This window comes from Cydia pomonella, chromosome 13, assembly GCF_033807575.1.
Source record: "Cydia pomonella isolate Wapato2018A chromosome 13, ilCydPomo1, whole genome shotgun sequence".
Taxonomy (NCBI): domain Eukaryota; kingdom Metazoa; phylum Arthropoda; class Insecta; order Lepidoptera; family Tortricidae; genus Cydia; species Cydia pomonella.
This window is the reverse complement of record NC_084715.1, coordinates 15,273,879-15,286,632: the sequence shown is the minus strand read 5'-3', so window position 1 is coordinate 15,286,632 and position 12,754 is coordinate 15,273,879. Positions and strand designations below refer to the sequence as shown.

The 12,754-nt window shown below is 37.4% G+C and overlaps 1 protein-coding gene across 5 annotated transcripts; it reads left to right on the top strand.

Moving 5' to 3' along the window:
- The first annotated feature begins 2,388 nt into the window (after positions 1–2,388).
- On the top strand, positions 2,389–10,828 carry LOC133524338 (uncharacterized). 5 transcript variants are annotated; one of them, XM_061860308.1, is made up of 5 exons: positions 2,665–2,764; positions 3,947–4,140; positions 7,314–7,394; positions 9,324–9,489; positions 10,085–10,828. In XM_061860308.1, exons 2-5 carry the CDS (start codon positions 4,126–4,128, stop codon positions 10,246–10,248), a joined length of 426 nt encoding a protein of 141 aa, XP_061716292.1. In that variant the 5' UTR covers positions 2,665–2,764; positions 3,947–4,125; the 3' UTR covers positions 10,249–10,828. The 5 variants fall into 5 exon arrangements, with proteins under 5 accessions (XP_061716287.1, XP_061716292.1, XP_061716291.1 ...); XM_061860307.1 differs by lacking the exon at positions 2,665–2,764 and adding an exon at positions 3,121–3,177; XM_061860303.1 differs by having other exon boundaries at positions 2,389–4,140.
- The last annotated feature ends 1,926 nt before the right edge of the window (positions 10,829–12,754 follow it).

The following is a 12,754-nucleotide window of genomic DNA, read 5'->3' as shown; positions in this document are numbered from 1 at the left end:
TCTTACCCCCGCTCCCAGTTTTCCTGTTACTCAAGTAGACCGGGTGCATATTAAAGGTCACGGGATGCAGCCAGGTCAGTCAGTCATCCCTTGCTCTGCGCTGTAATACCAATCTTCTTGCTATCATCAGCATACTTCAGTTCTAATTTGTTACAGTTGAAACTATTGCTATGTTTTGTGAAACTTGCTAAAAATTTTATTATTACGTATAAGAACTGGTAAAATCACTTTTTTTTTTATTCTTTTGTAATATGCCATATAAAATTTATATGAATATAATATTTTGGACCCGGGTACGTCCTTAAGCTACGTCCAAAAGAGAGGTATGGGCTTTGTGAATATCATCTCGCTTTGTGTGGTAGGGCACAGCACAGCGGATGTCATTCCAGATCTAGAGCAGAGCCCAACTGGGGAAGTACCTCCACCTTACAGAAAACCGCAGCCAAATAACACTTAGACCCTACTCATAGTGTTGTGTTCCTGTCGGTGAGTAAGGTTGCCAGAGCTCAACGAGGGGGAGGGGGATTTTTTAACCATTTTTTTAAATATTTCGCAATTAAATGCTGAGCGCACCATTCACGTTTTTTGAAAATATCTCGAAAATATGTCATAATGTTGGGGATACCAATTAATATTCAAAGTTTCTACAATGTCTACCATATTAAAATTAATAATTTTTCTTGTTGTGCACATGCTTGGTTTAATCAGTTAATAATATTAACATCATAATTATTTACAAATTAAGTACTTAAAAAGTTTGAGATCCGCACTCTAATATAGCACTAAAATAGTATAAGAAAGTATTTAATTTCAGTAGTATATTGATATAAATACTACCACAATGGTATGTTTTTAACATTGGCAACATGTGCGAGTGAAACACCGCGACCCACCTTTGCTATCTCAAGTGGACCGTTTTCTCTAGTTTGGTAAAAACACCTTTTTTGAAAAAGTACTATGACAAAAAAAGTTAAAGTGTACTCCACTTTATGTCTCCATGTAACGTACACGATACCGAATATGACTTAGCATTAGCACCCATTAAGCTTAATGACTTAATCCACTTCTACTATAATAGAGTATAGGGAGAACAATTATTTTAATAATAAATGGTGTTTAGGGTGTTCTTCTAGAGAACTTTTAAACTAGGGGGCGTAAAGCCAAAAACTAAAGCAATTAGAAAAGAACAAAAAAATGGCGCGCCGCGATATTGCCAACATACAGTATGTAACAGAACGGAAGGTAAAGAAAGAGACCCATTAATGTTTAGGTCATACTGAGCATTTGTTACTATAGGACCAACTCCGAATCCGAAATCGCGAAAACAAATAGGGGATATTACGCAAAACACTGCGTAGAGGGCACCTCTACCACATACTGAGGGCCTACCGCGAAATACGAAAATCGAAATTTCGTTATCTGCCTCTCTATCACTCTTGGATATTCGAGCGATAAAGAGCCAGAAAACGAAATTTTGATTTTCGCGTTTCGCGGTAGGCCTCGGCCTCCGTTGCCGGTGAAGTCATGTGAGCGAGCCGAGTGTCTGCCGCGTGTCGCTCGCGACAGTGCCGCGATGTCGTCGCGCTCTGCAGTCTGCCTGCCACCCATCGCCACCCAAGCTCTATCTTGGTAATTTCTTTTATGGTTACGTACCCAAAAGGTAAAACGGGACCCTATTACTAAGACTCCGCTGTCCGTCCGTCTGTCACCAGGCTGTATCACATGAACCGTGATAGTTAGACAGTTGACATTTTCACAGATGATGTATTTCTGTTGCCGCTTTAACAAGAAATACTAAAAAACAGAATAAAATAAATATTTAAGGGGCCTCCCATACAACAAACGTATTATTTTCGCCGTTTTTATAGATAATGGTACGGAACGGAACCCTTCGTGCGCGAGTCTGACTCACACTTGGCCGGTTTTTTAATTAACCAAAACATTTCCGAATTCGGTATGCATTTTAAACAACTTTACATGTGTTTATTACACTTGAAATTTCTATGCCACATTTTCAAATAAAAAAACTTATATTGAAATCAGTTCAGTTGACAGTTTTTTGTAATGCCAATCGATCTTGATTTTCCTGAGGATCAAATATCTATATAGGACTCATGGCATTTAAGCAAAACAAAGGTCAGAAGTCAGAAATGAGAGTTAAAGTCTGACGCTCGCACTCGATGATTGAAACGCCTCTAACAAAATGATAATGTAATGTGACGTCACAGAACATTAGTTTGTCCTAATCTATGGAAGATCAAGAAAATTGCTATTTTGACCGTGAAATATTGCGTTTATGTATATAGTTGTCATACAATTTATTTTTCAATAACACTTATGGAATCGAATGGTATAATTTTATTCTTATATTTGAAAGTTAAAATATTTTTTTTCTGATCCATTGAAGCCTCGTATTTCTTCATAATCTCACTATGTCTGTCTTTTTAAATTCCACTCTTATTATAATGAATGGCCCGTTTTCTATCCATTTAGCTAAATTTTGTTATAAAATTCAGCATGTGTCAAGTACCTAATTATCCTCTAAAAACCAACATACGTGCATTACATCACAGATGAGTATATGTTATTACTGCAACATTACATGAATTACATCACGCAAATTAGTTAGACAATTTGCCGATGGATAGCGCTGTACACAATTATACTTAGTATCACAGAAAACCGCCCAGGGGTTGGTCTGTGACTTAGTATAGGTGCTTTAGATCAAGTCTTTCGCCTTTATAGCTACACGGGATAATTCAAAGTAAGTAGAAAGTACGGCATCCTCGGTGCGCGAGTAAAACGAACTCTCACTTGACCGGTTCTTTTCTATCTAAATAGGTACTCATTATACAATTTGTTACGGATAGCCAACCCCTGTTCTATGGAAATGAGCTCGAAATGGTGTGAAAATAGGATGCTTGCGTGCTGCAAGGTTAGATATACCTAGCCGGCCGGTAATAATTTATTAGGCCACTATTAGTTTGCACTAAATAGGGCCCTATGAAATTATGTGCATTAAGTATTTAGTATCATTGACATGCTAATTGATACTATGTTGCTCGCATTAAGGTACCTACTACGTACCTAATGTTTCGAAATGTTCGAAGTAACGCTAAACTCCTCTATAGACTGTAACTGTTTACGCGACTTATATTAACTTATTTATAACACGCTGTATGTTACTCGGCTGCCACACCTAAGTTTGCTCTAGTTAAATTAAAATTACTTTATCGCTCGTGGAAATTGTTACCGGTCGTTCCCATGGTGTCATTTTATTTCCAATAAAACATGCGTGTTTCTGGCATGAGGGTCATATCAGCTGACCGAAGAAGTACCGAATTACAAAATACTTTCAAGCCTATAAAAACATTAACGAGTATAGTTTCTTTAAATTGTTCAGGTCCTAATAAAAGTTGGCAATTATTCTGGATAGTGCTTAAAGCGTTGGCTTCGGCATCAGTGCTAGGGTGTTTGACATTCTACTGTCTGTATATAAAAATTCGCTATCACTACAATGATGTTATCCTTTCCATTAAATTAACTGACGTGATACAAATGAGCTACGATTATAGTCAATACCTAGTGGATTTGTTTTTTGTCTTCAAATATGGCCGAGATACATATGCAGAGTATGATAAACAATTAATAAATATCGATCAAATTCTTATTTCCACCAATTATTCGGCTATTAAAAGAAGACATATTAATTTAATAGTTTATTTCATTGCGATTTGGATATTTTCTTCAGTGTGTGACTTCACCGCGTGGGCAGTAAGCTATGGGAGCTTGCTTCCAACATTATATTCCACCAGTTACATTTATCTCCTAATCAAGATGATCAGTACGCTTGATCTCATGTCACATGTTATGCACGTAGAATATCGTTTGAAAGGTATTGTGAATCAACTTCAGGAATGCTACTGTGATACTAAGCCCTTTCCAGGAGATTTCAGCGACCCAATTGGTAAAAAATTTTGGTTCTACTGTGAAAGTCCATCGAAACCTGGAAATACCAACGAGACGCCGCCGGACAGAACATTGGTATGCAATAGCCCTCAAGCTGTGAGATGGCTGAGTAGATGCTATCTTCTTTTGTGTGAACAGTGTGTCTTCATAAACAGCATGTTTGGGACTAGGGTAAGCATCTAAGAAGCATTAGACAAGTAAAAGCGCGATGATCTTTGATCTGGGTCTCACCTCGTTTAAAATACTACGAACGTGATGAACCTAACCTAGTGAGTGTACTTTTAATTGGTTCCGTGTAACTGTTAGACTTAGGAAAGTATTCGTTTGGTGCACTAATTCTGTCTTTGTCAAGTACAAAATGGGATTAAGTAACACTGTCTTTCTGTTATTAATTATTAAGTAGCTGACGACCTTCCAGCCTCAGAACGATAAAAGGATGATGGGAAACTATAAATGTTAGTGGTTGCCCGAATTAACACTGTCGCTAACATTAACGTAATTTTACGGTATGTGACTCGCGTATTATAGCTTATGGCTTCGCCATGTCCGCGTCCGAGGCTTTGTTCCGTGTCCGTTAGAGCTATGGAAAGCTGCAATTCGGCGTGGATATATAAATCAATAACGCCAACAAAGTTGTAAAATAAAAATTAGAAAAATATCTGTGTACCTCCCCTACACGTAAAGTAGGAATGTATTTTATTTTTTGTCTTAGTTCTATAGTGTGGGGTGTCGTTGAATAGGTCTTAATCTTTAACTCTATGGTCTTAATAGGGGTTTTCAACAAATATTGATAAAGTGAATAATTTCAGACATAATCGCTCCGAAAGAGAATAAATTAATAGTTTAAAAAACACTACAAAAACACGCTTTTTAACCTTGAAACCTGATCATGTTCAAATTCCATTACGTGACTTTTCTCACAAGTGCACGGAGAATTTTTTTACTAGGAACAAGTAAAAAATATTAATCATTAGTAAAATTAGTGAATCCCAGGACAAGGAGATTATAGGTACTAACTAACGGTTATAAACCAGTTTTACTAATAGTATTTACTAACGCCAAAAAAATTGTCCTCCTTGGAATAACAATACTGTTTACTAAAAACAAGCAAACTAAAAAAAAAAACAAAAAATAATGTAACATACTTGCTTTTAACATTAAACAAGAATAGTTTTTCTTATTTTTAGTAACTTTTTATGGGATTTATTATACCTGTTACTAGGAATTATAAAAAAAGTCATGGAATTTATTAAGCCGAGAAGTTTTATCTAGTGTTTTGTTTCTTGGTTTTACTAATCCCATGACTAAAATTCACAATAGTTTGCTTGAGAACAATAAAGCAGCACTCTTATTTTCAGTAATATTTTTACTAGAAATTACAAATCTATATAATAATTCATGGGATTCAGTAAGCTGCAATTTAATTTCAAGTAACCATAATTGCAATGTACAGATGCGTCCGCACCTGAGCCTGATCCAAGCGATCCAAACGCTATCGATACACACCACACATATTTAGATCCCGTAAGGAACGATCACTTCTTACGTGATCTAAATTTGCGTGGCACGCTCCAATCGCACTTGGATTGCTTGGATCAGGATCAGGGCGGCTACCGGGAAAATCGAAATTCGTCAATTGGGGGCATTTTTCTCTGTCACTCTAATTACGTGTTAGTGGGAGTAAAAGAGAAAGATCCCCGCAAATTGCGAATTTCGGTTTTGTAAATTCGTACGTAAGTGTGACAGGGTGGCAATACGTCGAACGTGGTTCGCGGTAAGCCCTCAGGTACGAGTGCTTCTGTAAATTGCAATTATGGTTACTTACATGTCGCTAGCCCAATTTTACAGGTTTCTTTGTTATAAGTTCAACGTAGTTAAAATTAGACTTAGTCATAGTGACATGACAACGTTCAAATTTCAAATCGTCAAAAGTGAAACCTAGAACTGTAATATTGAGCTAGTGAAGTGACACTTGCATAGCTTTTCAGTATGCAGTTTTACAGGGTACAAGGAGCGAATTGTTTATATTTTGACAGCTACTCTTCGAATAATAGGAAATGATAAATTAAATCTAAGTAAGGGCTGTATGAATGTAACAACGTGAATGCAATATGTAACTAGTAACTGTAAAAATAAAACAGGCAATTAAAGTTTAAATAAAATATTAAGTAATTAAGTAACTTTATTTCAAGTTACTTAATTATTAATTTGTGTAATAATATTATAGGACATTATTACACAAATTGACTAAGTCCCACAGTAAGCTCAATAAGGCTTGTGTTGAGGGTACTTAGACAACGATATATATAAATATTTATAAATACTTAAATACATAGAAAACACCAATGACTCAGGAACAAATATCCATGCTCATCACACGAATAAATTCCCTTACCAGGATTTGAACCCGGGACCATCGGCTTCGTATAGTCTGTTCTTTTATTCCGTAGACTAAAATGACTACCACAAATGTCAAACGTATAAAACGTAAAAAAATATGTGACCAGCTTATAACAAATAGTGCTGATCTTTGATTTCAGTTTGTGAATAACCGATAAATATTAAATTCATTTTAGATCCAAAATAAACAATTAATGTAATCTACTCACTACATGATAGGAAGTAAACAATAAATAAAATCTACTCACTACTAATCCACTCAAACATTTAAAAATTGCATTATGAGCTTCGAGGTGACTGTTAATCTTACAATAAAATCGCTTTTAAATATTAGAAATATTGTGTTTAGACCTGGATACAAACTTTCTAAATGCTTCAAAATGGTGTTACTTGCCTATTATAAGTAACTCTCAATAGTTTATTTTCGGTGAGTACCGGTTGTAGCACATCACTATTTATATGACTTAAAAATCCAGCAACACATGAAATGTCATTTTAGTCAACGGGATAAAAAAATAAACTATAGGCAGGGTCAATACCCACTAGGCCAAACTGGTCGTCATCACCACCACACCACACATGGTGGTGGTGTCACGTTCTAACATAGTTGTTAGAACGTGACAGGCATGGTAACAAATGATAGGATCTTAGCCCTACAAGATCACCTGACGGCGGTCACCGTAGAAAAGACTGGCGGGCCGCAGGTTGAGTATTGCTGCCTCACACCATAGGGATGGTACACTATAGCATGGCACGATATGCTCTTGGCCGGTTTTAATCACTCTTGCGACATATTTCGGAGATCGAAGAGCCTTGATCTCCATTTCCAAGCACTAACAGTGCCGAGCAGCGACAAAAAATACGTCAGTTAAACCGTAAAATTAGCTTAATGTTGATGGTTAATACCTATATCATACTAATAATTTTGCTATCTTCATTTACAGATATTACTAAACAGTCTGAGCCTGCTGATAGATATGATACGGTTTACTAACATAGCTGTAAGATTGGTCATCGGATCGCAGGTTTGTATCATTACACCCGAATTCGCTAGCCGACCCGACGCCGATAGTAAAATCACTATTTCTAGAGAACTTTCAAAAATTGCAAAGTTCCCATATGTCAACATCAACATTTTACTTATAATGTGACTTCACCAGAAAGTAGGGTTATGGTTTAAGTACTGATGATTCAGTACACCCTGTAGCCTAGGATACTAGCCAGATTTTTAAAAATGACATATCGGTAGATTTCTCTTGCCCTTCATGACCTGTTTACACTTGTTTTATTAAAGAAAAATCTGTAGAGCCGCCTTAAGAGGACTCCGAATATTAAATCATATTTTTTCTTCTAGCGCCTAAATTATAGAGCAGATATCAATAAAGCAGACATCACAGTAGATCCGTAATTAATACATGAGTGCTATGCAATACAAAATTACTAAAATGAAGAGAGGAAAAATGTTTAGGACTAAATATTGTGATTGCAAAAACAGATTTTAGGTCTGAAATGGGGTTCTAATTCTAACAATATAGTGACAGTAATCAAATTTGACGCATACGAGCTCTGGGATCCATGTTGACGTTCCTTAAAATTCGATTTTTGTGTGGAATTCAATAAGCTTCCGTTTCGCCATACACAAAATATTAACATAAAACTCATAGATCCTGAAAAAACTAGAAAAAACAAAAAAGACTCGCAAGCATGGGTGTGTACCCAACATGCCAATCGTTTACGCTACAACAACGAAACACTATCTGTCTCTCTAACGCACTAATATATGCAAGCGATTGGCATCTTAGCTAGGCACCATTAGTGCATAGCCAACATGCCAATCTTTTACACTTCGACAACGAAACGCTATCTGTCTCTCTATCGCACTAATATGCGCAAACGATTGGCATCTTGACTAGGCACCCAGGGTGCTTAGCGAACACAATTCAAGCTATACAATTCATGCTGTGACTTTCTGCAAATTTAGCCATAAGCGCATGTTCTTTATTTATACCTGCAGTCATTTACTATATCTATTTCATTTTCCATTGGTGTGAAAGAGCAAGGGTTATAGTACACTCTGTACACTACTACTGTGCATATAAAATAAAATAAAGAGTGCCCATATGCTATAACACTAAAATTAATTTTGCTTGAAATTATATTGAAAACTATCAAGATTATTCTTGTCTGCATTGAAACGCGCGTCGCGTTGCCGGCGCTCGCGTACCGAGCACCAACGCCATCTATCGAGCGTTATGTCGTGAAATCGGAGAACGCTCTACTAAGGAATAAGGCCGCGTAGCCAACGTGCATATCGTTCACGCTCCGTGGCGAACGAAACGCAACTGTCACAGTCGCACTAATATGGAAGAGTGATAGAGAGAGATAGCTACGATACGCTACGGAGCGTGAACGATTGTAACGTTGGCTACGCAGCAAGGGCTCTTATTGATTTATCATAATACCTATATAGATCCAATGGTACCTCATTGGATTTTACAAAGACCGGTGGTTTAACCACGATACTTACCTTTACAATATTAATTTTAACGATTTTTTTTATTGAAACACGCTGTGGTTTGTTTAACTGACCCTAAAATATTCACAAAATGTTTTACTACCCAACTATCCAAATGCATTGGGTCACCGCTGCTGACAATCGAAAGACCCTTCAGCCACTTGAGTAGTCCAATGCGGCATAGTAATAACAATTCCTTAGAAGGACTACGTATTGGATAAGCAAGACTAGAGAAGTAGAGAGAGATAAATTATGATACAAAATTCATTTTTATTAGCAACTTGCTCGTTTTATTTTAAGTAAGTAGTATTAAGATTTTTTTGCGATACCCTGCCAGGGTACCATGTTATGTAAAAATACATGCAAATAAAGATTTCTATCTCTCTCTATCTCAGCATATCGTTTGCAATAAAAGACTAAACGTATATTTTGATTCCAGCCCACAATGTACGCATCAGGAAACTACCCCGCGGCCGCGAACGTTTTGCGAATGGTGACGTGCGCGCTCATGATCGGCACGCTGGTGGCGCAGTGCGAGCGCGCGTACAGGCAGCGCGACACCGCGCTCGCCGTCATCGATCACATTCTTGTCGGCAAGGACCCTGGTGAGTGGACTGGCAGGTTGTTTATTTTCTCGTACAGGAGATCAGTGACGTGCACGCTGATGCCCGGCACGCTAATACGCAATGCCAGCGCCGCGCGTACAGGCAGCTCGACACCGCGCTCGCAGTCATCGACCAAAACTACATCGACAAAAGCCAAAAGAAAAGAAAACATGTACCTATCGGGGTGACAGATGCTACGAAAAGTCACAAGCCTATTTCCATACATTATTTAAGTTTCGATATTGGCGTTTTCTATCAACGGTTGTGTCATCTTGGCTTGGTTCCCTGCCCTTCCAACCCACAGGGAAAAACTAAGCCTTATTGGGATAAGTCCGGTTTCGTCGCGATGTTTTCCTTTACCGAACAGCAATTAGGACATAAATAATGCTCGGCTTGGCGGAGGCACTGCCATGTCCCCAGATCTCATGGCATTATACATAAATTCTTTAGTGCTAGTCGGGATTCGAAACCGCGGCCTTCGGCTTGAAAGTAGCTCGCCTTATCGCTATGCCACCAATACTTATCAAGTTATTAATTTATAGGCCTCTATAAAAACATGTCTGTTTAGGTAAAAACTACAAAATATTAATTTCAGATGCTGATCTAAGGTCAGAGCTGACCGTACTCCGAGGGCTGATCCAATCACGACCCATCCAGTTTCATACTGCGTTCTTCTTCCGTCTTGAATATGGCTTTCTCGCTTCCATGATGTCTGTTATGGTTACATACACTATTATTTTAATACAAAGTGTAAACTAAGATGTTATTTTAATAACCCTTTAACTGTAAACTTTTCAAACATACAATAAAACACCCTACTAACTAAGGAGACCATTAAGATAATTATTACGCATTTTTACTACATTTCTCTTCAGTGTCAGTCAAGTTATGGCAGCAGTCATGGTTGTTTTGTTTGTATTTTGGTATTATATAGGTATCTATCGATTTGATAAAAACTTCATAGGCGCTTCACCGCACCGTGTGCTAGTGTGCATTATGTATGCCAGGGTCGCAATACTAATTAGCACTTAGAATAATAATATTTACCTAGGTCATCTTTCCTAAATGAAAATTATAGAAAGTGTAGTAATTGTAGTATATGCGTAATACGATTTACCCGCCAACCGCTCTCCGTTTCGTTGACATTGTTGACAAGCGCCGCACTGAACGGCCGAACGCACGGTACATAAGTACTAACTATTGTTTTATTTAACCGCCCTGGCCTGTGTCCCAAACGAAAGCACATACGCTACAGAAAGTAATAGAAAAGACAATTTCTAATGGCCTGTGACATAGACTGAATAATACGTTACCTTCAAACTATCCAACTTTGCCTACAGGGGTATCATTGCCCAAAAACACATTTTTTATCAAATTCGTTTATGTACCTAGATACATACGCACGCGTCGTCGTGAATGATACGATCTATAAATGTAGGTATACATAAATGTATAACCGTTATAGTAACACCACTATTTTTAGTAGAAAGTAGATTACAATTGTGACAACACTATTTTAACACACATGTGCTTAACTTGACTTGGGAGTTTTCAGCGAGTTGTAGTCAAATGTAGAGTATATTTTTGCGGGCAAAAATAGTTGATGGACAATGTTACAATGAATGGCATCGGGCAAACCTAAAACAGCTTAGAGTGTTCATTCGAATAATTTAGCCAACAGCGCAAGTGAAAGAAGGTTATGTAAGTTTAAAATATATACTGTATTTAATTTCTCTCGTTACCTTTTGTTTAGATCTTTTCTCCCTTTAACGTATCATAAATACATCAAAAACCATATTTACGGCCATTAAACTATTGTAACAGATTTTCTCAAAAGTGACAACCCCTAGCATATGTAAAATGCTTAGGCAAGTCTTGTATGGAAATGGGCAAAAACGGGTTGGTACCATTGCCCACCTAATTTATTCAAAAGTTATACTCTTATCGCTAAGTTATATTAACAGGGAATGGCAGGATTGCCCAAACCTTTTTGTGATTCTTGGACATCATCATCACACGTGCTGTATTTGAGCACCAAATTGACGCGGGCAATGTTGGCGATAACTCCGATATCTTTGCCCGCCCTCTAAAACGCCAAAGAAGTGGGTAAAAACTAGGGCTCCTGATATCCGTGATACACGCCGATCCGTAGCTACGGGTTCTTAAGCCCGGCGGTACTAAGATCACGAATTTCACGAACACGGCAAGGTACGTACCTCGTACCTGCGTTCGCGTCCGGATTCACGTGACACGCCGTGACCGTGACACGCCATGATACGTAGCCCGTACCTGCGTTCGTGTGCGGAGCTTCGGGCTCGGTTCCGTTGGATAGGTACTTATCGCACGTCTCGTAGGTTCGACACGCCCGGGAGAAAAATAAATAAGGACTAGGTATTATTGAATTGAGTTACCACTTAGTATATTGAATACGGGACGTTCGTCGGACAAACATTTACGTGTGAATTAAACTTAAATTGTATTTTTTGCATCGATTTGAATATAATGGTTATATCTAAATAATTTGGGGTTGTTCTGTTTTTTGTATAACCAGCTATTGATTTTAGTCAAAACTAGCGACCTGCTCGTTGCATTGCACTAATATAATAATAATAAATAAATATTATAGGACATTATTACACAAATTGACTAAGTCCCACAGTAAGCACAATAAGGCTTGTGTTGAGGGTACTTATACAACGATATATATAATATATAAATATTTATAAATACTTAAATACATAGAAAACACCCATGACTCAGGAACAAATATCCATGCTCATCACACAAATACATGCCCTTACCAGGATTTGAACCCGGGACCATCAGCTTCGTAGTAAGTATCATTATAATTATGAACTTAAGCAACGCTGTGCTACTGGTTGTCATTATTAAATCAAAAGAAGACATTTTATTCTGTTAAGTATTAATGAAATGAATGAAACATACTTGTAAAAGCTTGCTACTATCAAAGAATATAACGTAGCCTAAATATAAACAAGGCAATCCTAATTCAAAGAAACAAAAGGGTAAATTTCTGCAAATCTTCGGTAGATATGATAAAGGTAATACTACCTGTATTCATTATGTAACAAATTCAACAAAAACACATGTACGGGGCCACGGAAAAAAGTACGCAGCTGTAGTTCTTATCAGTTTCGGACTTTCGGCACATTAAAGAGTACTGTTTATTTCTAGATTGAAGGTAATAATGACATATTATTGTTAGAGTGTTTTATTGTATGACTAACAAGCTAAGCCAACATAC